At 38.7% G+C, this 23888-nt stretch overlaps 1 protein-coding gene across 1 annotated transcript in view; it reads right to left on the minus strand.

Moving 5' to 3' along the window:
* CCDC191 (coiled-coil domain containing 191) overlaps window positions 1-23888 on the minus strand; it is a 91431-nt gene that overhangs the window by 42458 nt on the left and 25085 nt on the right. Inside the window, exons 8-9 of the mRNA XM_068968459.1 lie at window positions 12077-12267; window positions 6229-6475 (exon numbers count right to left, since the gene is read on the minus strand). Coding sequence (XP_068824560.1) covers window positions 6229-6475; window positions 12077-12267 — 438 coding nt within the window. The remainder of the gene's footprint in view (window positions 1-6228; window positions 6476-12076; window positions 12268-23888) is intronic.

The raw sequence follows: 23888 nt of genomic DNA on the forward strand, positions 1-23888 counted from the left end.
AATAATTTCAAAAAATTTCAAGGTATAAGATATGTGTTCATGGTACATATCTTTCTCTGACAGTATAATTACTGAGCATCTAAGTATAGATTTTATATATTCATTTGTTCATGTTACACTGTATACTCTGGGCAAGATCAGAATTTATCTAGTAATCTATAGAATCTATTACAGCCTTTTATTTTCATTTGTTCTACTTTTTACAACTTTATCTTTTCTTGATAAAATCTTTTATCTTGACTTCAGAGATCTGAAGACTTTTTTCTTGAGTCTAAATTATATACACATGTAGCAACTTTTCTGTTTTATGCAGGTAACAAAGGACTTTCTGCTGACTTCTTCCATTTGAAGATAACTGGAACTTTGTGATGTAAAAGGCTTCACACAGCTATTTACATAGAAGATTCTCTTGGGTCTCAATGGAAACAAGATTATCTAACTAACATCAAGGCAGTTAAGTTGCCTAGGGGAAGGGACCAAAATGTTACATAAATCCAAAAAAGCACCCTCATGACCCTCCTCTGCAGAGAGAGACTAAGCTTAAATTAAAACCCGCCTACTTGCTGGCAGTAATCACAACAAAAAGCAAGGCTGGGGATCATGCAGTGCTCAATTTAACTTCACACATTTGACTTTAGTACTTAACAGCATTATGTAGAAGGGTGAGGGGCCAGGTTGGAGGTGAGGGGGCAGAGGTTCTTTTCCAAAAGTCTTTTCAAACATGCCAAATGCAATTATGAAAGAAAAAACTTATAGGATTGACTTAATAAAAACTTAACTGTATACTGAGAGAATGAATTTATGGTTCATCAAGGAGGAAGGGTTGAAGGAGGGATATACTGAGAGTTTGAGGTTACCATGTACACACTGCTATACTTAAATAGATAACCAACAAGGACCTACTGTATAGAACATGGAACTTGGCTCAATCTCTTGTAAAAACCTAAATGGGAAAAGAATTTGAAAAAGAACAGATACATGTTTATGTATAACTGAATCACTTTGCTGTACACCTGAAAATCACATAATATTGTTAACCAATGATACTCCAATATAAAATAAAAATTAAAAAAAAGAAAATGAGTTCAACAGGTTTCCCTACAGATTAATTATTGTATACTTAGAACACATAATTTAAAATAAATGTACAACCAGAAAAAAATTCAAATATGACAGACCAATTAAAAAACAAAATGAAACTTAACTGTATACAGTACCAAACACCACAAATAAATCAAGACAAATAAAATGAAAAAAATGCAAAATAAATGATAATAAAAGCATCAATAGTCTTAAAAACATAGAGTTCCTATAAATAACAAAAAAAATATAATCAAGGATAAAAATGGACAAAATGTATGATGAGACAAATCACTATTAACTTTTCTATACTTATTTTCATATATATATATAAATGGTCAATATAAAAAAATGCTTAACCTCACTAGTAGTAAAAAATGCAAATGTTGAAGCAACAATAACATGAAAAATATTTTACCTGTCAACTTGGCAAAAATAATAAGTATGGTATCAAACAGGAAAACAGGTACTTCTTTGAAACAACCTTCCTGGATGGGCCATTTGGTAAAAGTCTTTAAAATGTGCATTCTATTTTTAGGTAATTTATCCGAAGTAAAAGCTTATGGATGTGTGCAAAGACTTAGCTACTTGTTCACTAAGGCTTTGTTTATAAAAGTGGTAAACTAGAAATAAGTTAAATGCCTAGCAACAGAAAAGAGTCTAACTTGTGGTTCATGATAGAGTTTCATGCAGTCATTAAACAATGGCACAGAATGACAGTCCTTAACCAGGGCTTACTCATCAAGTTCACCCGTGGAACTTCAAAAAAAACCATGGTGCCCCACACCCAGAAATTCTGATTTCGTAGGTCTGAGTCTGTGTTACACTCTCAGTTGGAAACTACTGTTGTAGAAGTAGATTTAGTGACACAGAAAACTCTCATTACATTGTGGAAAATAATTTTAGAAAAACAGACCACATTATTATAAGAAGAAAGTATATTCTCACCAAAATGGGTATAGAGGAACATATCTCAACATAATAAAAGTCATTTATGATAAACCACAGCCAATATAATGCTCAATTGTGTAAAGCTGAGAACGTCCCCACTAAATTCAGGAACAAGACAAGGATGCCCACTCTCACCATTGCTATTCAACATAATATTGGAAAGCCACAGCAATCAACAAGAAAGAGAACTAAAAGGTATTCAAATTGGAAGAGAAGAGGTAAAACTGTCACTGTTTGCAGAAGCCATGATTCTCTATACAGAAAACCATAAAGACTTTGTATACAAACTATTAGAACTAATAAATGAATCCAGTAAGGGGACTTCCCTGGTGGTCCAGTGGTTAGAACTCCACACTTCCACTACACAGGGCACAGGTTCCATCCTTGCTCAAGGAATGCACACATCCCTACTGTGCAGTGCAGCCAAAAAAAAAAAAAAGGCAAAGGAATTCAGTAAAGTCGCAAGATATAGGATTAACATATTTAAATCTGCTGCATTTCTTTATACTAACAATGAAATATCAGAAAGAGAAAGCAAAAAAAAAATTCCATTTAAAACTGTATCATGTTGGCACAACACTGAAAATCAATTATACTTCAATAATAAATGAATAAATAAATAAAACTGCATAAAGAAGAAACCTAGAAATAAGCTTAACCAAGGAAGTGAAAGGCCTGAAAACTATAACACTGATAAAAGAAAATGAAGATGATTCAAAGAAACAGGAAGACATCACATGCTCTTGAATTGGAAGAATTAATGTTATTAAAATGGCCGTGCTAACCAAAGCAATCTACAGATTAAATGCAATCCCTAAAAATATTCATGACATTTTCCACAGAACTATAACAAATAATCCTAAAATGTACATGGAATTATGAAAGAACCAGAATTGCCAAAGCAGTCCTGAGGAAAAAGTATCAAGTTGAAGGCATAGCCCTTCCAGACTTCAGACTACACTACAAAGCTACAGTAATCAAAACAGCATGGTACTGGCACAAAAACAGACATACAGGACAATGGAACAGAATATAGATCTCAGAAATAAACTCACACACCTATAGCAGATTAATCTCTAACCAAGGAGGCAAGAGTATACAAGGGAGAAAAAAGTCTCTTCAGCAAGTGGTATTGGGAAAGCTTGACATTCTCACGTTAATCAGTGAAATTAGAATATTTCTTCACACCACGTATAAAATTAAACTCAAAATGGTTTAAAGGCCTAAATATAAGATATGACATCATAAAACTCCTAGATGAGAACATAGGCAAACTGGACATAAATCATAGCTGTATTATCTTAGATCAGGCTCCCAAAACAAAAGAAATAAAAGCAAAAGTAATCCTACTCAAACTAAAAAGCTTTTGCACAGAAAAAGGAACCATCAACAAAACAAAAAGTCCACTAAATAGAAGAAAATATTTGCAAACAATGCAACTGACAAGGGGTTAATATCCAAAATATACAACAGAGCATACACCTCAATATCAAAAAAGCAAATAACCCAATAAAAAGTTGGCAAAAGACCTAAACAGACATTTTTCCAAAGATGACACACAGATGGTCAACAGGCACATGAAAGATGCTCAAAATCACTAATTATCAGAGAAATGCAAATCAAAGCCACAATGAGGTATCACCTCATACTGGTCACAGTGGCCATCATCAAAAAGTCCACGAATAATAAATGCTGAAGAGGGTGTGAAGAAAAGGGAATCCTCATACACTACTGGTGGGAAAGTAAATTGGTGCATCTACTGTGGAAAACAGTACAGAGTTTCCTTAAAAAATTAACACAGCAACACTATTTACAGCAACCAAGACCTGGAAACAACTCAAGTGCCTATCAACAGACAATTGGTTTAAGAAGATGTTATGTATATAAACACAGCAGACAATTACTCAGCCATAAAAAAGAATGAAATACTGCTATTTGCAGCAACAGGGACCTAGATAATATCATACTAACTGAAGTCAGACAGGGAAAGACAAATATTATGTGATATCATTTATGTATCAAGTCTAAAAAACAATACAAATGAATGTATACACAAAATGGAAACAGATTCAAAGACACAGAAAACAAACTTACAGTTACCAAAGGGGAAAGGGGAATGGGAGAGATAAATTAGGAGAAGGGGATTAACGGATACAAACTACTATGTATAAAAGAGATATCAACAAGGGCACAAGGAAGTATATTCAATTATCTTACAATAACCTATAATGGAAAATAATCTGAAAAATATGTATATATAACTGAATCACTTGTGTTATATACCTGATACTAATAAAATATCGTAAATCAACTAGGCTTTACTTTTCCTGTATTATGGCAAATTAGATATCCTCAGTGACTTTTTTCCTTTTTTTTAAAATTTAAATTTATTTATTTTAATTGGAGGCTAATTATTTTACAATATTGTAATCGCTTTGCCATACATCAACATGAATCCACCACGGGTGAACACGTGTTCCCCATCCTGAACCCCCCTCTCACCTCCCTCCCCATACCATCCCTCTGGGTCATCCCAGTGCACCAGCCCCGAGCATCCTGTATCCTGCATTGAACCTGGACTGACAATTCATTTCTTATATGATATACATGTTTCAATGCCATTCTCCCTACTCATCCCACCCTCTCCCTCTCCCACAGAGTCCAAAAGACTGTTCTATACATCTGTGTCTCTTTTGCTGTCTCGCATACAGGGTTATCGTTGCTGCTGCTGCTAAGTCGCTTCAGTTGTGTCCGACTCTGTGTGACCCCATAGACGGCAGCCAACCAGGCTCCCCCGTCCCTGGGATTCTCCAGGCAAGAACACTGGAGTGGGTTGCCATTTCCTTCTCCAACGCATGAAAGTGAAAAGTGAAAGTGAAGTCGCTCAGTCGTGTCCAACTCTTCACAACCCCATGGACTGCAGCCTACCAGGCTCCTCCGCCCATGGGATTTTCCAGGCAAGAGTACTGGAATCAATGGCTTGACTGAAGAAAATTTAAAAGCTAAATAGCATTAAAGAGAACAATTTGCATATGCTTAAATAGAGAAAAGACCCAGCTATATACTTCAACATGTTATTGGTGTGTGTGTGTGTAGTCTCAGTCATGTCTGATTCTTTATGATCCCATGGACTGTAACCAGCCAGCCTCCTCTGTCCACGCAATTTTCCAGATAAGAATACTGGAGTGGGTTGCCAATAGGAGGTGGTTCCTCCTCCAGGGGATCTTCCTGACCCAGGGATCAAACCTGTGTCTCCTGTCTCTCGTACACTGGCAGGCAGGTTCTTTACCACTAGCACCACCTGGCAAGTGGTTATCTCTAAATGATGGAATTATTGCCTATTTTTTCTTTTTCCTATTTTTTACTTTTTCTCTGTGAATCCGTTTCTGTTTTATATATACATTCATTTCTTTTTCTTTTTTGTCATTTTCTCCTGCCAATTGCTACAATTAATACATATAAATTCTTATTAGGAAAATTAAAACTAAACATTCTCCTCTTATAAATCACAAGCTCATTTACAAAGGAAATGTCTGATAATCAAATAAGAGGTTTAGGAATTCTAAACAATGCTTTATACATATGTTCTTGGATGGAATTTTTCTCTTAGTTGTTTTAAATTCCCTGTCTGTATTACATCTCTACCAAATTTCAACTATTCCAAAGTTTATACATGATTATAAAAGAAGACTCATTTCAAGAAAGTCAACACTGACCGAAAGACAACCTTTGTTCACTGCAGCAGCTCTCATCTTTTAGACGGCCCAGGCCATGAAATCTGACAGCAGCATAGTCCAGGCTGTACTATGCTGTGTTTAGTTGCTCAGTCATGTCCCACTCTTTGCAACCCCAAGGACTGTAATCCGTCAGGCTCCTCTGATGGGAATTCTCCAGGCAAAAATACTGGAGTGGGTTGCCATGCCCTCTTCCAGGGGATCTTACCAACCCAGGGATTGAACTTAGTCTCCCACACTGCAGGCAGAGTCTTTACCACTGAGCCACTAGGGAAGCCCAAGAATGCTGGAGTGAGTAGCCTATCCCTTCTCCAGGGGAGCCTCCTGACCCAGGAATTGAACTGGGGTCTTCTGCAATGCAGGTGGACTCTTTACCAACTGAATAGCCCAGGCTAAACAAGGACAAAGCTAAATCCCAAGTATGTAATAAGCAGGAAGACTAAGCAAAGGAGAAACATCTTACCTGTCCATTTCTAGGTGGATCCTCCATAGCCGTTGCCTCCTCAAGCAGACTGATGCTTGATGACACGTTTGTGCTGAGTTTCCCTAGTGATGCTGCCTCCAGCAGCTCATTCATTTTCTTCCTGGTTTCCTCCTTTGTTACAGCCAGTTCTCTCTTTAGGATCTCTGCACGATGCCAACGCTGCCATTCTGTAAAATGGTGTTGGAGAACTTGTTTCCGGTTATACTCAGTGGCCAGCTGTTGTTTTCTAAGCAACAAAGCACTTCCATTAAAAAAGAAGCCATTTACTGCTTTTTAGTTGATAATATAAATGAAATACAAGTCCAAAGGAGTTCTAGAGATGCTACATCATAGCTCCAGTTTGTTCTTTTATTTAAGCTCAAAGGAGTCATTTTATAAAATTCCCCAGTGGAAAGGCTGTGCTCAAAGAAGGCAACGGCACCTCAAGGCACTGCCTCAGAAGAAAGAGGGACTGTTCTGTTCTGTCATACCACAAAGACTTACTAAATTTTTTTATTACCATAATATAGTTTCTGAGAGGTTCTGGAGGGGAAGGAGCAGAAAGAACAGGTATTCAGGTAACTACTTTTACAAATATATGAATGCATGAGGGAGATATTCAACTATACTTGGAAATCTAAGGAAGACAGGTTTGAGAGAAGGAGAAAGGGATGAAACTTAACAAGTGAATTGTCAATAATTAGTTAAGTATAAGACATAAAAATCAACATGAACCTTGTGGAAGGACTTGGTCAGGGAAAGGATCTCTGAAGAGAAGGACTCATTTCCCAAAGCCATAAACTGCATGAATGAAGGACCCCCTTGTGCAGACGCCTGTTAGCACTAGAAGTATGTGAAGGGAATATACAAGGCACTTGCTCCCACGGAGCTCACTCACAACCTAGTAGGGGGTCTGGTGCACTCTCTTCCTAAGGAAGAGCTCCTTTTGATTCCTGAAAACTTCATGATGTTAGGGGACATGACTGAGTGGCGTTGGGAACTGCCAGCTACATTCCCCTCCCAAAGGGGCCCATAATTTGGAGACATTTTGGTGATAGCCAGGTGACAATTCAAGCATAGAGGTCTCTGAGGTCAGTCTATAAGTGGATGATTATCGTCTCTGAAGAAGGGAGCTATAGAGTTTGGAACTTATGTCACAACCAGGGTCCATTTTGAGATTTAAAATCTAATACTGTTTAGATACCTACTTAATTTTACCTTGTAAAGGTGACTGGAGTAAGTTCTCTACAGCACTATTTGCATATCCACTTCTGTTAAACATATATAACACTTACCCCTCCTCATGGACTTTTTGGGGTCATATCAAAAAAAATCATAACATTTTAAGCCAATGAGTCAGAAGAACATTTCTACAGTTCTTAAATGCTGAAAGTGACTTTTAAACCTTCTGTGACTGACACCTACACTAAGAAAAAAGTGTTACACCATGATTTCAATATAAGCTTATGTGTGTATGTTTTGTCAAAGTTTTGTCAAAGGATATTTACCCTTACTACCAGAGATGTACTCCAATGTTTCTTTTCTAATCTATTCTTTTTTAAAAAAAACATACCTTGTCTTGAGGCTGATTTTAGGAACTATTAATGAGTTAAAACCCTTTAGTTTGAAAGACTACTCGAGAGTCTCAGAATTTAACATATGTCAGAGGAGTTGGGTGAAATAACCAATTAGAGTAATGTTGATTGAAATAATAGCATTTAGGATAAATGCTAACAGCAATTCTGCCAACAGCATATTTCATTATATATAATTGTTTCTTTCTAATGCAATGATAGATAAAAAATACTTGGTGATTGACTGATGGTTTCTATAGTAAAAATACAATATGGTAATAAATATTTATATATAATATTTTACTTTGATATTAAAAAAAGAAAGGATCTAAGACTGAATGACCTTGAAATAAAAATTTTAAAAGAAATAAGACTAATAAATCGGGTAGCAATGCAGGTAAGAGCAAAGCTCAAAAAATTTCAACGTCTAAATAATGAAACAAACAAAACACCCGATGGCGTTTTACTCAAGTGAGTGGAAATCGTAAACTTCCACAGGCTAGAATATGTATGTGCTCTGTCTAATTAATGTAAAATTTGATTTCCATCAATCTGGGCATGAAGAAGTGTGAAGTTTACCTGATATCTCATGTTTTTATAGCATAAACAGCTAAAAGCTGCACTGGACTCTTGCCTGTCAAAGAGAGGGGTTATCTGGATAGTATGAAAAGGCAAAGAGAAAACTACTTCTGGAAATATAACAAAAAACTAAAGAATTTAAAAAAAAAAGTGGGTTGAAATGCATGCTTATTACTGTGTTTAGAGCTTTCCCTATTGTGATAATGCAGGGATTCGAGGATGTACTTGGGTTTGTGGGAAATGGTAGGAATACAGAAGCCAGGGATCCAGAGACAAGGCTGGTTCTGCTCTTGCTCCCCTGTGGTTCCCTTCAGCAGAGTGACACTTCTGCAGACAAGCCCATTTTTATACCTTTAAAATGATGATACTAAAAGCATAAATATTTCTGAAACTGAAAAATCACTTCTTAAAAGCTCAGTCAGATGTGCTTTACTTCAGCATGCTAACCCAAAGAAATGGTTCCACAGTTCCCAAATAAACATAAAATGAAGAGGCCCTTTATGGATTCTGTCCCAATATGTTTCCAAGGTAAAATCAGGGAATTTCTGACAAGAGCATATAAATTGATCATTATAATTATATAACAAATGCAGAGAAAGGCTGTCTCCAAAGAACTAAGTATATAAAATGTAATAGGTCCAAATAGGAATTTAAATATGAACCAGGCTGCTCAGAATCAACACCTCAAATGCTACGTAGCTGTTGATCTAAAACACAGTAGTCAGAAGAACACTAACTAGATAGAGGACCCTGGGCAAGCAACTGAAAGTGTCTCAGATTCCTCTTCAAAAGTAGTGTCACTCTAACAACAACAAGCCCCATACTGCCCATCACACAGGAGTCTGTTTTTAAAGATGTAATTAAATTTTATAAAGAACCTGAAAATATAGAACACATGCATGTGTAAGGTAACAGCACTATCTAAGGACAAGACTATTAGATATCTAAAAAGTGAGTTTTTTAAAAGGAAGTGAGAAATGATAAATAAATAACCATATGCTAGTGATCCGATAAGAGTGCTGAAATCTGATGCAGAACACAAAAATAGCAATGATGCAAACAGCTGCATTTGGGATGAGCGGGTTCAGCAGGAACAGGAATGCATAAGCTAATGCATTCTGAAATGCACCAGGTAGCCCCCTCCAGGGAAAACATGCAAGATAACACAGCTCCACTTTAACGAGATTTAAAGTGAGCCAGCCAGGCCAAGTCTGCCTACAGCACGCTGAAATCAGGAGGGTCAGAAACGGGGACTGGCAGTCTCCTGTCAGTTCTGCCTTCCCACACCTGGCTAGCCTGGCGGGTTCACCCCAGCCTGTCCCCACACAAGCTGAGTATGTACCGGCTTACCAGTTTTCCCCTAAACTGAAAAATGCTCTCTTCTACTTAGTCATGATCTATCTCTCTCAAAAGATGGGACCCAAGAGTTCCTATTTTTAAAAAGCTGCTTGGGGGACTGCAATGCATGATAGCCAAGTCTATGTCATTCCTAAGTTTTTTATCTTATTGCGCCTTCTGTTGCAATTATTTTTAGTATTTGGGTAAATTTTTAACTTCCCCACTTAGATTGAAAACTCCTAAAAGGCAAGAATGTTCAACACTCTTTTTAGTTCCTCTGCAGGTACTTAAGAAAGAGTCTAGTATACAGTAAGCATCAGTAAAGCTGACCAGGTGAACGAATACATGCTATCAGACAGAATAAATGAATGAGTGAATGAATAAATGTCACGGTTTGAAGGATGACAAAGGGCCTGCCACTGTACTCCCCAGTCCCCATCACTGACATTTTGGGCACTGTTTCCAGACACTGCCTATTAAAGTGAAAGTTTCCTAGGAGGGATAACATCAAATTGAAGAGTACAGAGACAGAGTAGGAGGGGCTAGAGGGACACAGGGAAGAGAGATGAAAGCCTGGTCCAGGAAAGGCCCAAAGCACTTGTACCAAATTTGCCTACCTCTTGATGAAAGTGAAAGAGGAGAGTGAAAAGGTTGGCTTAAAGCTCAACATTCAGAAAACGAAGATCAGGCATCCGGTCCCATCACTTAATGGGAAATAGATGGAGAAACAGTGGAAACAGTGGCTGACTTTATTTTTCTGGGCTCCAAAATCACTGCAGATGGTGACTGCAGCCATGAAATTAAAAGATGCTTACTCCTTGGAAGAAAAGTTATGACTAACCTAGACAGCATATTCAAAAGCAGAGACATTACTTTGCTGACTAAGGTCCATCTAGTCAAGGCTATGGTTTTTCCTGTGGTCATGTATGGATGTGAGAATTGGACTGTGAAGAAGGCTGAGCTTTTCAACTGTGGTGTTGGAGAAGACTCTTGAGAGTCCCTTGGACTGCAAGGAGATCCAACCAGTCCTGGGATTTCTTTGGAAGGAATGATGCTAAAGCTGAAACGCCAGTACTTTGGCCACCTCACGTGAAGAGTTGACTCATTGGAAAAGACTTTAATGCTGGGAGGGATTGGGGGCAGGAGAAGAAGAGGATGACCGAGGATGAGATGGCTGGATGGCATCACTGACTCGATGAACGTGAGTCTGAGTGAACTCCGGGAGCTGGTGATGGACAGGGAGGCCTGGCGTGCTGTGATTCATGGGGTCGCAAAGAGTCGGACACGACTGAGCAACTGAACTGAACTGAACTGATATTCTGTAGGAGCCTCCTCAGTTAGTTCCCTCTAGTAGGTTCTCAACAGCCAAAGGAGATACATACAAAGTATATAATGCTGGTCCACACCTGTACTATTTCTAGATTTCATCTTCCCCACAAAGCTGAGTTCTCAGAGGACAAGGGGTCATGCGTCAGGCTCCTATGTACCCACCCCAAGGCCTGATGCTGCCACGGGGATGCACAACTCCAGCAGTGACACTCCCTTCTATCAATACATGACGATACTTTCACATACGATTCATCCAATTTTCCACCCAGAATGAACAACAGAATCGCTGGTTGAGAAGTGATTAAACCTAAGACCATGAACTGCTCCCTCCAGCTTTTCTCACCAATAAACAAATGGTTCCTTCCACATCTATGATTTTGGTTCAAGAAGGCAAAGTTGAGCTTGGAAATCAAAAGAAGAAAACATATTTAAAGTTGATAGAGCAAAAGAAAGTTTTCTTTGAGGACAAATTCTGTGTCATTCACAAGTCTAAGAGGGAACTGATATAAAGGTGTCAAAAACCTCTAAATAAGGTGCGGGGAAGTGGGAGAAATCATTCTTGCAAGGTTTGCTCTCCCAAGTGGATGTTCTTTCCCTATGTCTGTAATTAACATTCTATGTGAGGACAGTGATTTCTATCAATGGAAATTACTAGCACATAAGCTAAAATCTGTCTCCTAAATTGTAAGATGGTCCAGGGTGCAATGCTACTATGTCAAAGGACAAGGGAAAAAGCATAATACTAACTTCCTTTAAAAAAAAGAAAAGCATGTACATTTGTATATTTTAATCCAATTTTTTTTGCTTATAATGTTCAGTTAAAATTTTCCAGTTTGGAATTTAACAGAGAAAAACAGTGATATATTTTAAATGTAAATGAGATGATTCCAGTGAACAGCATTTTTAGAGCTTATTTTTGGGTTCTTCAGGAGGAAAGATGTCCTACATAAACATAGAAACATAAACATATGTCCTACATATACATTTTCATGGCATATAATTCATGGTATTAATACATATAATAGTACCTGTTTTCTTCTCTAAGGTAATTTTCTATAGCTTGAGTCTCCCGCCCCAACTTCTGGGATCTTGTGTAGTCTCTCCAGGCCCGCAGGACCTTCAGTTGCAACTTCCAGTCGGACAGGGTCCCAGCTTTTCCCAGCTTAATCCTATGATCAAGAATCAGCTTGTGCCAGGCAGAGAAATACCGTTTTTGACACTGCAATGGAAACATTGGAAAATCAGTGCTAGGGTTTCTAATATCTACTGATGGGAACCCTCTCCTCAGATTTCCCCCCTCATACTTTAACAAATCTAGGAACTTGATGGAAGGGGAACAGACAATTGCTTTATGCCAATAATGATGAGAAACAGTCAAGTCTTGCAGCTAAGGCACTATCAGCCTCATGACTTAAGCTATTACTAAAATATTTAACTCTTGTCTTAAGGCACTAGTCCTACGTAGAGCTGGAGGAGCTGTCACAACTAAGATCTAAGTTAAGAGGCCTATTTGGGAGACTTGAAAGGTCTGCTTACAGTAGATCTCCTGTGCCAGACTGTCTTGGGGCTTACATGCCAACCGGGAACATCACTGATGTCCTACACAAATGAACACAGGAGATCCCATAGCATGGAATGCAGTTTCTGGTGCCTCAGAACAAGACAGCTAAAAATGGCTTCAGCTGAGCTACCACTGACCATGACCACATGACCGCTCACCAAAAGCAAGCTCACCAGTGCTTTTGGTGAGCACTCCAAGAGAAACTAGATACCCAGGCTGCTTGCAGTCTTCCATTATATGTATCTGACAACAAATCAGATAAGGTCTACTGACCCTAAGGATGTCCCCAGAGGAGTACTTAGGGTCCCAGGCTAAGACCTACATCTTCTATTTTCACATTTTATGCTCCTACTTTATCAAATTATTTTCAGTTTTTGGCCTTATACCAACCACACTGTTTTTGCACTTCCCCATTTATGGTCATATTAATTTCTCTGTCCTTTTATGCCCTCTCTTTGTCTGATGACTTCAGAAGTCACCTCTCTCGGGAAGCCCTCCTATTATCAATCACTCTCCCCATATGTAAGTACTCTTCCCCTGGGTTGCCAGAGCAACCTATGCTTTCTAGTCAAAGCAGTCCTCATACTATATTACAGTCACCTGATACCAGTCTTCACAAGGCTGTGAGCCTCTCGAGAAGGGCCTGGCAGATCTAAGAGTGCCCCACATGTGCATGCTCAGTTGCTCAGTCATGTCTGACTCTGAGATGCCATGGACTGTAGCCCGCCAGGTTCCTCTGTCCGTGGAATTCTCCAGGCAAGAATACTGGAGTGGGTAGCCATGCCCTTCTCCAGGGGATCTTCCCAACTCAAGGATCAAGCCCAGGTCTCCTGCACTGAAGGTGAATTCTTTACTGTCTGAGCCCCCAGGGAAGCCCTGTACCACATGTGGGGGGCACTGCATAGATAAGTAACTGCATAGAAAGTGACTCTGGGAGGTCCAAGAGATGCCTAGTGACCAGCATCAAGAACTTGGTGGCCATACCAGGGTTGGCCATATTTGTTGCTTCTTTCTCTTTAAAAATACTTATCCTTCACTATTTCAACATTTAGTAAGCACCCATAGTGTTTGAATTTCAGGATTCTGAACAAGTTTTTTTATGATATAATCTCTGCATTGTGAGGTTATAAGGAGAGAGGGTATATAACTTAAAGACCAATAGCATAGGCAAGCATAGGCTGGAATTCCTAGAATAGCTCATTTGGCCTGAAATAGTTCCCACAAAAGAAACCAATTATATTCTCATTTAGACAGACTAAAAAATCTTGTTTTTTATAGTTTTCCATTAGGAGAAACCACAAAAGTCTTTAAAAAGTCCTTGTTCCTTCTCCATTATGTCAAACGAGGACAGATTTTTCTAGACTTTCACCTTAGACTCCATGGAAGGAAAAACAGGAAGGATGGAGAAAGTAAGAGAACAGGGAGGAAGAACAGAATGAATGAAGGGAAATTCTCTGAACATAAGATACATTTTTAGTCATAACAAGGAAAAGATGCACAGCTGCCTGTTGAGGGGGTATGTTTTTTGATTATTATTTATCTATCCCAGAAAATACAGCATGAAAAAAATAGTGTTAACTTGTGCACTGTAGTCTAAAGAAAATATCATATCTATTTGCAGATTCACTTAAGAGTTTCTTAAGAGACTTGATGAAATATTCCATATATAGGTAACTATCTCTAATTTTAACTCCTGGAATATTTCTAACAATGAAATATAACATAATCCACCTTGATGATAATAGCACTATTAAGAGTGTCCTTCTTGGATTTCCACATTCTTTCTCTCTGTAAAATTCAAACCATTTCACATGTACTATTTTATTAACTCATAGACCATCATTACAAAATAGACTTGAGATTTTATGATTTACCTTACCAAGACAAACTTCAAATTGAAAGGGGATAATGGCTAAATTCACAAAGTGAAGAGTTCATGGTATACCTAAGGCTAAAATGAAAACATTCAGGCATTCTGATGACCCTAATATACCAGGCAAAAATTCTCTTAAAGAGGATGAGCAAATTATTTGCTTTTTTTATACTGAAAGAGAAAGAATTTGATACATCACTTACCTCAGTAGAAAAGCACTGCTGGAAAACGTGAATTTAAGAGGGGGAAAATTTGAATTTGTAAATGCCATAGTCAATATATTAATATTTCTTTAAAAATACTTAAGTTTAGACTTTGAGAGCAAAATGATCAGTTTTGAAGGTCTGTAATTCAGTTTCACTACATAGAAGTTAATAGCAGCAAAGTGACATACTCATACAGTAACTGCTTTCTTGAAATCACCTTGCCCTTGGTTTTTATCCCTGTCTACTCCAAAGAGCAATCCAGCAATCCCATTTAAATTAAAAAAAATAAAAGTATGAATCAATAGTCACTTAGTTATACTTGATTCACAGTAAACATTATTTAGACAAACAGGAGTCCCAAAAATGTGCTTGGAAGAAAATATTTGAGAGAGGAAAAAAGTCTGTCTGCTCTGGGACAAGATGCTAGCACTCTGTTCTTACTGAGGACAGACAAGAAGTGCCACAGCTGACAGTCGCCATCTACTTACCCTTCCTATTATGCTCCCCCAAGCAGAGTCCCCACAGTGCTCAGGCCTGCTTCTCCTCTACAGTTCTCCACTCTGGAACTATAGAAGGGCTCTATCCCTTTGCTCTTTGAAACAAGAACTATTACTTAAAATCAAAGCTGGTTGGAAAAGGAACAGATTCTGCTTAAGCCAGAGAACCATGTTTGAACGAGGCAGACAACTAGTCTTATCTCCCTCTGTTTCTTACCTAGCTCATTTATTTCTGCACCATGTTTTTATTTCTAATAGATTCTCAAATAATGTCATTTGCTCTTTTACTAACTTCTAACATCTCTTTTTTACAGTGGTGGTGATAATTAAGACTTGTTACAGGTAAATAAAATGCTGAAAATCACTGTGGGAAGAACTGCTCCTAAGTACATATCTACCTGCACTGCAGGCAGGCTCTTTAGACTGAGCTCCCAGGGAAGCCCATGTTTAAAATAAAATATGACAAAGTGAGTTCAAAATTGGGAATGGAGTACATCAAAATTGCCACCCTGCTTATTTAACTTATATGCAGAGGACCTTATGGGAAATGATGGGCTGGATGAATCACAAGCTGGAATCAAGATTGCTGCAAGAAATATCAACAACTTCAGATATGCAAGTAATACCACTCTAATGGCAGAAAGTGAAGAACAACTAAAGAATCTCTTGATGAGGGTGAAAGAGAGTGAAAAAGCTGGCTTAAAACAACATTCAAAAAACTAAGATCATGGTAACTAGTCCCATTACTTCATGGCAAACATATGGGGAAAAAGTGAAAACAATGGCAGATTTTATTTTCTTGGGCACAAAACTCACTGTGGCCAGTGACTGCAGCCATGAAATTAACAGATACTTGCTCCCTGGAAGAAAAGCAAATCTAGACAGTGTATTAAAAAGCAAAGAAATAACTATGTCACAAAGGTCCATCTAGTCAAAGCTATGGTTTTTCCGGGAGTCATGTATGGATGTGAGAGTTGGACTGTAAAGAAGGCTGAGTCCTGAAGAACTGATGCTTTTGAACTGTGGTGCTGGAGAAGACTCTTGAGAGTCCTGTGGTCAGCAAGGAGATCAAACCAGTCACTCCTACAGGTGGTCAACCCTGAATATTCATTGGAAGGGCTAGTGCTGAAGCTCCAATACTTTGGCCACCTGATGCCAAGAGCTGACTCACTGGAAAAGACCCTGATCTTGGAAAAGACTCAGGGCAGGAGGAGAAGTGGGCAATACAGGATGAGATGGTTGGATGGCATCACTTACTCAATGGACATGAGTTTGAGCACACTCCGGGAGATAGTGAAGGACAGGGAAAGTGAAGGACAGGGAAAGTGAAGGACTGGCATGCTGCAGTCCATGGGGTTGCAAAGAGGTGGACATGACTGAGTGACTGAACAACAACTACAAAGTGAAATTTAGAAAGTTTCAAGTGAAATGCTTTTCTTCTTTCAAAATCTTCTACAAAACATCATTCAGTCATTAAGGATTCCACTCAAGAGAAGAAATGACAGCTCACTCTGCTAAATTTATTACCTGCACTGGAGTTGCCCTCCTTTTGTTGGCAAGAAAAGCTCTTCCCTGAAGTGTAATCACACCGCTGTCACTGGGAATGATTGACGTTAGGTGGAACAGCAATTTGCTATCTAATCTTCATTGTAATTCTAACCCTGTCACTAGAGATGCTTGTTCTGATTAATGAAGTGGGTAACTCATCAGAATTCCTCTGCTATTTCCCTTTTGTCAGAAAGCTCAGTGATAATTGCATCAAAATTCTCAGTCATGGAAAAATAAACAATGAATTGTAAAGAGGACAAAAATGTCAACAAGTTTACAATTTATTTTTGCCGAATGGAACTGTGGTGCAACTAGTGGTCTAGGGGAGCCAACCAAGGACCGAAGGTTAGAAATAAAGGGCTCAGCTGATTCTTGGCTGCTGCCAGGCCCAAAGAAACAGACATCCTAACACTATACAAGAAAGCAATCCTCCGTATCTCTTTTCCTTTTGGAGGACCACTATCTTGAGGCAGAGGACCCCACAGACACTAAAAAGTGCCTGAAAGGTGGAGAGGAGGATCTTTCAATTTATTCATATGGTGTATCACAATGATTGATCTGCATATGTTGAAGAAACCTTGAATCCCTGGGATAAACCCCACTTGATCATTAAAAGGTATATGATCCTTTTAATGTGTTGTTGAATCTTGATGATATAGCACTGAAAAACTGTCCCCTATATCCCATCTTACTCCTGATTTGAGAAAATCATTATGCCCCCCCGACCCCTGAATACATACACTCTTATAACTACATAAATACATCAGTGAAAAAAAGATCAGTTTTCAGCACTCAGTGCTAAGACCTGGATTTGCTGTTGGGTTTCATGGAAAAGCCTAAACTTTGACAACCAGTGCTATGTGAAATGCTCACACTGGCTACAGACAAAAGGTACTTTTGTTATGGACTGAAAGCTGTGATGTCATTTTACTTCTGTGTTTAATTTTTTCCCCTTCACTTTTAAACTTCAAAAGAAGAAAAAAACCCACTTTATGACAGAAATTTGACAAACATCCAAAAGCAGAAAACAAGAATAAACCCCCTCAGTGAGCTTCTTCTGGAATTTAAAAATAAATTCCAGACATCAGACATTGTATCATTTCACCCACAAATGCATCAATATGTATTACTAACACAAGGACATTTTGTAAATTCTTCTTAATTCTTCTAAGAAGTTTAAATCAATAATATTGCTGCAATTATCTAATTCAGTTTCACTGCAGAAGTAGCAGAATTTCAGAAAGCACTTGCTTAGTCTCATCATATTACATTTTTAACCAATAAAACAGTTTGGGATCTTTTAACGAATGACATAGTACAGTCCATAAGCTGACTCTTCACTAGGCTAGGGCTCCTTTCCCAACAAAGCCTGGACCAATTTTCATAACCTCATGTCTTTAGAGAAGGCTGAGCTACCACCCCCCATCATCTTCTCTTTCATGCCCTTCTAAACCTTCTTCCCTCTTCTACCAGTCTCTCCTCCCTGCCCATTCTCCCCACCCTAGCATCACTGAATCCCCCCACCCCCAACCCCTGGCAACTACAACCAAAAGTACGGTTTACCTCAGAATATATTAGACAAATGCTGGATCCACCTCGTGCTGTCTGACAGAAGACAATGATGTGAAGTCACTTGTCCTCACCCATATGGTTCTTAAGATCCTCATAAATACTCACCTGAAATGTCTAGTGTTCAGGGGAAAAAGATATTCTACTCTGTATAATTTAGAGAATGGGCTTCATTTATGCCAAAGACTCTTAACTTTTTTAAAAGCAGAATCTAATCAGCACTTTTTAAAAGATTTTTTAAAAAATCACATGCTTCTGAATTGGAACCTCTTGGATCAAAATGGCATTTTGAAAAGCAAAACACCATTGCAATGTTTTGGTAAATTGGCTCTCTCTCCCTGTCCCTTCTGTGAGAGGTGAGAGTAAAGAAGAGTACAGTAACAACTAAACACATAGCCTCTTTACTAATACCAACAAAATTTTATTTAGAAATTTTCCACTGAGTGCCTATATAAAGTAATACATAATAATGCTTCAAAGATGTCCTAAAATGCACACCACATGCTATCCTTGGTAATAACAGAGAAAAGTTACATGAATTCCAATATTCTTCATGTGTGTGCCCAACATTTCTCTTACTTTGCAGTTTTATATGTAAAAAGGCTTTTCTTTCATTTCCTTCTCCAAACATAAGACAACATTATTGAGAGGAGAAAAGCAATTGCTATGTTTCAGCTCAGAAATGGTGGTGTTTCAGTGTTATGTAGGCAGTCCTGCAAAAATAAGATCTCTGGGAAGGAATCATGATGTATAAATGAGGTTCTTACCTACATTGTACAGGAGGCAGTGATCAAGACCATACCCAAGAAAAAGAAGTGCAAAAAGGCAAAAATGGTTGTCTGAGGAGGACTTACAAATAGCTATGAAAAGAGAAGCGAAAGGCAAAAAAGAAAAGAAAAATTATGCTCATTTTAACGGAGAATTCCAAAGAATAGCAAGGAGAGATAAGAAAGCCTTTCTCAGTGATCAATGCAAAGAAACAGAGGAAAACATTGCAATGGGAAAGACTAGAGATCTCTTCAAGAAAATTAAGTGATACCAAGGGGACATTTCATGCAAAGATGGGAACAATAACGGACAGAAATGGTATGGACCTGACAGAAGCAGAAGATATTAAGAAGAGGTGGCAAGAATACACAGAAGAACTATACAAAAAAGATCTTCATGACCCAGATAATCACGATGGCATGATTATCACGCCACCTAGAGCCAGGCATCCTGGAATGCGAAGTCAAGTGGGCCTTAGGAAGCATCACTAGGAACAAAGCTAGTGAAGGTGATAGAATTCCAGTTGAGCTATTTCAAATCCTAAAAGATGATGCTGTGAAAGTGCTGCACTCAATATGCCAGCAAATTTGGAAAACTCAGCAGTGGCCACAGGACTGGAAAAGGTCAGTTTTCATTCTAGTCCCAAAGAAAGGTCAAACTATCACACAATTGCACTCGTATCACGCTAGTATGCTCAAAATTCTCCAAGCCAGGCTTCAACAGTACATGGACCGTGAACTTTCAGATGTTCAAGCTGGATTTAGAAAGGGCAGAGGAACCAGAGATCAAATTGCCAACATCCACTGGATCACAGAAAAAGCAAGACAGTTCCAGGAAAACATCTACTTCTGTTGTATTGACTACACCTTTGACTGTGTCGATCACTACGGACTGTGGAAAATTCTTAAAGAGATGGGAATATCAGACCACCTGACCTGCCTCCTGAGAAATCTGTATGCAGGTCAAGAAGCAACAGTTAGAACTGGACATGGAACGAGAGACTGGTTCTAAATCAGGAAAGGAGTACATCAGGCTGTATCTTGTCTCCCTGCTTATTTAACTTATGTGCAGAGTATATCATGAGAAATGCTGGACTGGACGAAGCACAAGCTGGAATCAAGATTGCCGGGAGAAATATCAATAACCTCAGATATGCAGATGACACCACCCTTATGGCAGAAAGCAAAGAATAATTAAAGAGCCTCTTGATGAAAATGAAAGAGGAAAGTAAAAATGTTGGCTTAAAACTCAACATTCAGAAAACTAAGAACATCGCATCTCGCCCCATCACTTCATGGCAAATAGATGGGGAAACAGTGACAGACACTTATCTTTTTGGGCTCCAAAATCACTGCAGATGGTGACTGCAGCCATGAAATTAAAAGATGCTTGCTCCTTGGAAGGAAAGTTATGACCAACCTAGACAGCATATTAAAAAGCAGAGACATTACTTTGCCAACAAAGGTCCATCTAGTCAAGACTATGGTTTTTCCAGTGGTCATGTATGGATGTGAGAGTTGGACTATAAAGAAAGCTGAACTCCAAAGAATTGATGTTTTTGAACTGTGGTGTTGGAGAAGACTCTTGAGAGTCCCTTGGACTGCAAGGAGATCCAACCAGTCCATCCTAAAGGAGATCAGTCCTGGGTGTTCATTGGAAGGACTGATGTTGAAGCTGAAACTGCAATACTCTGGCCACCTGATGTGAAGAGCTGACTAATTAGAAAAGACCCTGACGATGGGAAAGACTGAAGGCAGGAGGAGAAGGGGACAATAGAGGATGAGATGGCTGGATGGCATCACTGACTCGATGGACATGAGTTTGAGTAAGCTCCGGGAGTTGGTGATGGACAGGGAGGCCTGGCGTGCTGCAGCCCATGGGGTCACAAAGAGTCGGACATGACTGAGCGGCTGAACTGAACTGAACTCATGTCGCAACCGTAACATCGAAGATGCCTCCTTTAGGTCTTTATTATCTTATCCTCTAACAGAGTTACTTAAATAAACAAACCAAAACCCTCGCCCCTAGATTTAAGATTTAGTGAGTGTCACCCCATCCTTCTTTGTTTTCTTCAACTTTTACATGCAGTAAGGATCATAGATTTGCTTATCTGAAGAAAACATAAAATGCATTTCAGAACAGGGTGAGAATTAAGAAGGGCACTTGCTAAACAGTGTAAGAATTTCATAGTTAATCCCTTGTTGTTTCTGCTAATTAGCAATGACACATGGATTGCTGAATCTTCCCAAGAGATTTCACTGTAAGATCAAAGAGAAAGTAGGGTAGGGTAGAAGTACAAAGTTTCTATATAAAAATAAGTGTTTTGACAACATAAAAAGACCTGGTACTAAAATGGGTGGGAAAGAGGTATGAACAGTGCTACCCCTGAGCTTGTGTATTGGTAAGACAGCCTGCTCTGTTTCTCGCAGAGTCTCCTATTAAATAATATGGCCCAAATGTGATGTTAAGAAATTGTCTGACAAACAGAAGCCAGAGTCAAAGCACAAAGAATATAGGAGTTAAAAGAGCCTGAACTAGAGCAAACCTGAGAAACAGATTCTTTGAAGTCTTCCTGCAAATTACTTAGCTTGCTGTTGAGTTTGTGCTAGCGAACCGTTCGGAGGGTGCTGACAAGAGCTTCCTGCTATCTCTCTGATCACTGCAAGCCAGGTAGGCATTTTCCCCCTTTTTATATTGTGGTCATATTTAGGCTGCTGAGTATCCAAGTTTCATTACCCAAGGGCAGCTTTAGGCTCCTTCAGAGCCAGGCTATGAACATGGATTGGGACCAACATAATGAGCCCAGAGGACCTGCTAACTCTGCCGGCGCTTACCAGGGGCCGTTCTGTTTCCAGTCAAGTCTATGGAAAAGCCTGAAGAGTCTGGTCAGTGGGTTTTCCCCCATGTCTCAGTTTTACCTACATCCACTGGAACAATCGAAATTAAGAGGTTCACTGACAATAAAGCACATGAATAACATAATCATATGAAAGGGGAAGGGGAACAAAAGAACCAACCTAGGTAACTTTGGAAAATAATTTTGGCTGAATAAGGCTGAAAACAAAAATAGCTGTATACATATACACAGTAGCCAGTAAATTTGTTTCCAAAGAAGTATAGGTTACCAATTCTAAAACTACTTTTATAGTATACTAGGACTAAAATAGTTTAAATAATTTAAAATAAAACAATTTAAAAATAAAACAGTTTAAAATAATTGATGCTTTCGAACTGTGCTGGAGAAGACTCCTAAGAGTCCCTTGGATTGCACAGAAATCAAACCAGTCAATCCTAAAGGAAATCAACCCCAAATATTCATTGGAAGGATTGCTGCCAAAGCTAAGCTCCAATACTTTGGCCATCTGACGTGAAGAGCCAACTCACTGGAAAAGACCCTGATGCTGAGAAAAATTGAGGGCAGGAGGAGAAGAGGGCGACAGATGATGAGATGGTTGGATGGCATCCCTGACTCAATGGACATGAGTTTGAATAAACTCCGAGAGATAGAGAAGGACATGAAAATCTGGCATGCTGCAGCCCATGGGTTTTAAAGAGGCAGACACGACTCAGTGACTGAACAACAACAACAAGGGCTAAATAAATATATTTTAGATAATAATTTCCAGGCATAAATAAGCAAGGGGGAAGGCTACACTGGAACCTATGATGCTGGATTAGGATTGAAGTTATTACAATTATTTTAAAATACAGACAGATAGATACGGAAAAAGTTACAAAAAAGGAAGGGAAGAAGAGCATGTCCTGTGTGCTGTTGTACCAGAACTGGATGTTTCAGTATGAACTAGTGGATTTTAATGTGCATACACACAGACAGACACAGAAAAAAATACAATGTGTGTGTATATGTAGGTTAGTATATGTACATCAATTTCCCAGATCTGTCTGCCAAGAGGGTCCAGAAAACATGATATCCCAGTAGCAGTAAGCACAGCTAGTAACCAGATCTCGGTTTCTAAATATTCTCCAACAAATGGAAGTAGGGTTCCAAGTAGAAGTGGTTGGTTCCAGAGTTAGGGCAGGGAAAGTATAACATGACCTTGGAATATCCTATGGTGCCAGAAAGAAAGGATTTTGAAAGGGCAAAGGAATCAACCAGAATGAGTTCCCATGGCCAAGATTAGAACAATTTGGAAAACAAAGTAAATAATAATATTAGAATATAATCCAAAGGATCAAGTAAATATCCTCAAGTCCATACTGATACAGATAGGTAACTGAAAAAATAAGTAAACAAATAAATGGGGAAGAAGGGACAGTTTTCCCTTCTAGAAGAATCTAAATGAATAAATGGAGAAAAGATGAGGGAAATACAAAATCATCCTTAGACAACTACCACATAAATTATTGTTACAGGGAAGTTACAATGAATGCTAAGATCAGTAACTGAAAGTTTAAGGATAAACAGAATACTTGCATAGTTTCACAGTATTTCCTCTAAGATATGAATTACAAAGGAAAACATGGTAACTTTATAGTGGAGAAACCCAGCAGACACAATCTTAAGTGACTGAGGTTAACATCAACAGTAATAAGACATATTAACATTATGTGGAGTTCCCTGGCAGTCCAGGAGTTAGGACTAGATGCTCTCACTGCTGAGGGCCTGGGTTCAATCCCACATTGAAGAACTAAGATCCCACAAGCCACATGGCACAGCCAAAAACAAAAACAAAGATTACGTACCCCAACAGAGTTCCAGAAAAACATCTATTTCTGCTTTATTGACTATGCCAAAGCTTTTGACTGTGTGGATCACAATAAACTGTGGAAAATTCTTCAAGAGATGGGAATACCAGA

This window comes from Capricornis sumatraensis, chromosome 1 (genome assembly GCF_032405125.1).
Source record: "Capricornis sumatraensis isolate serow.1 chromosome 1, serow.2, whole genome shotgun sequence".
Classification (NCBI taxonomy): domain Eukaryota; kingdom Metazoa; phylum Chordata; class Mammalia; order Artiodactyla; family Bovidae; genus Capricornis; species Capricornis sumatraensis.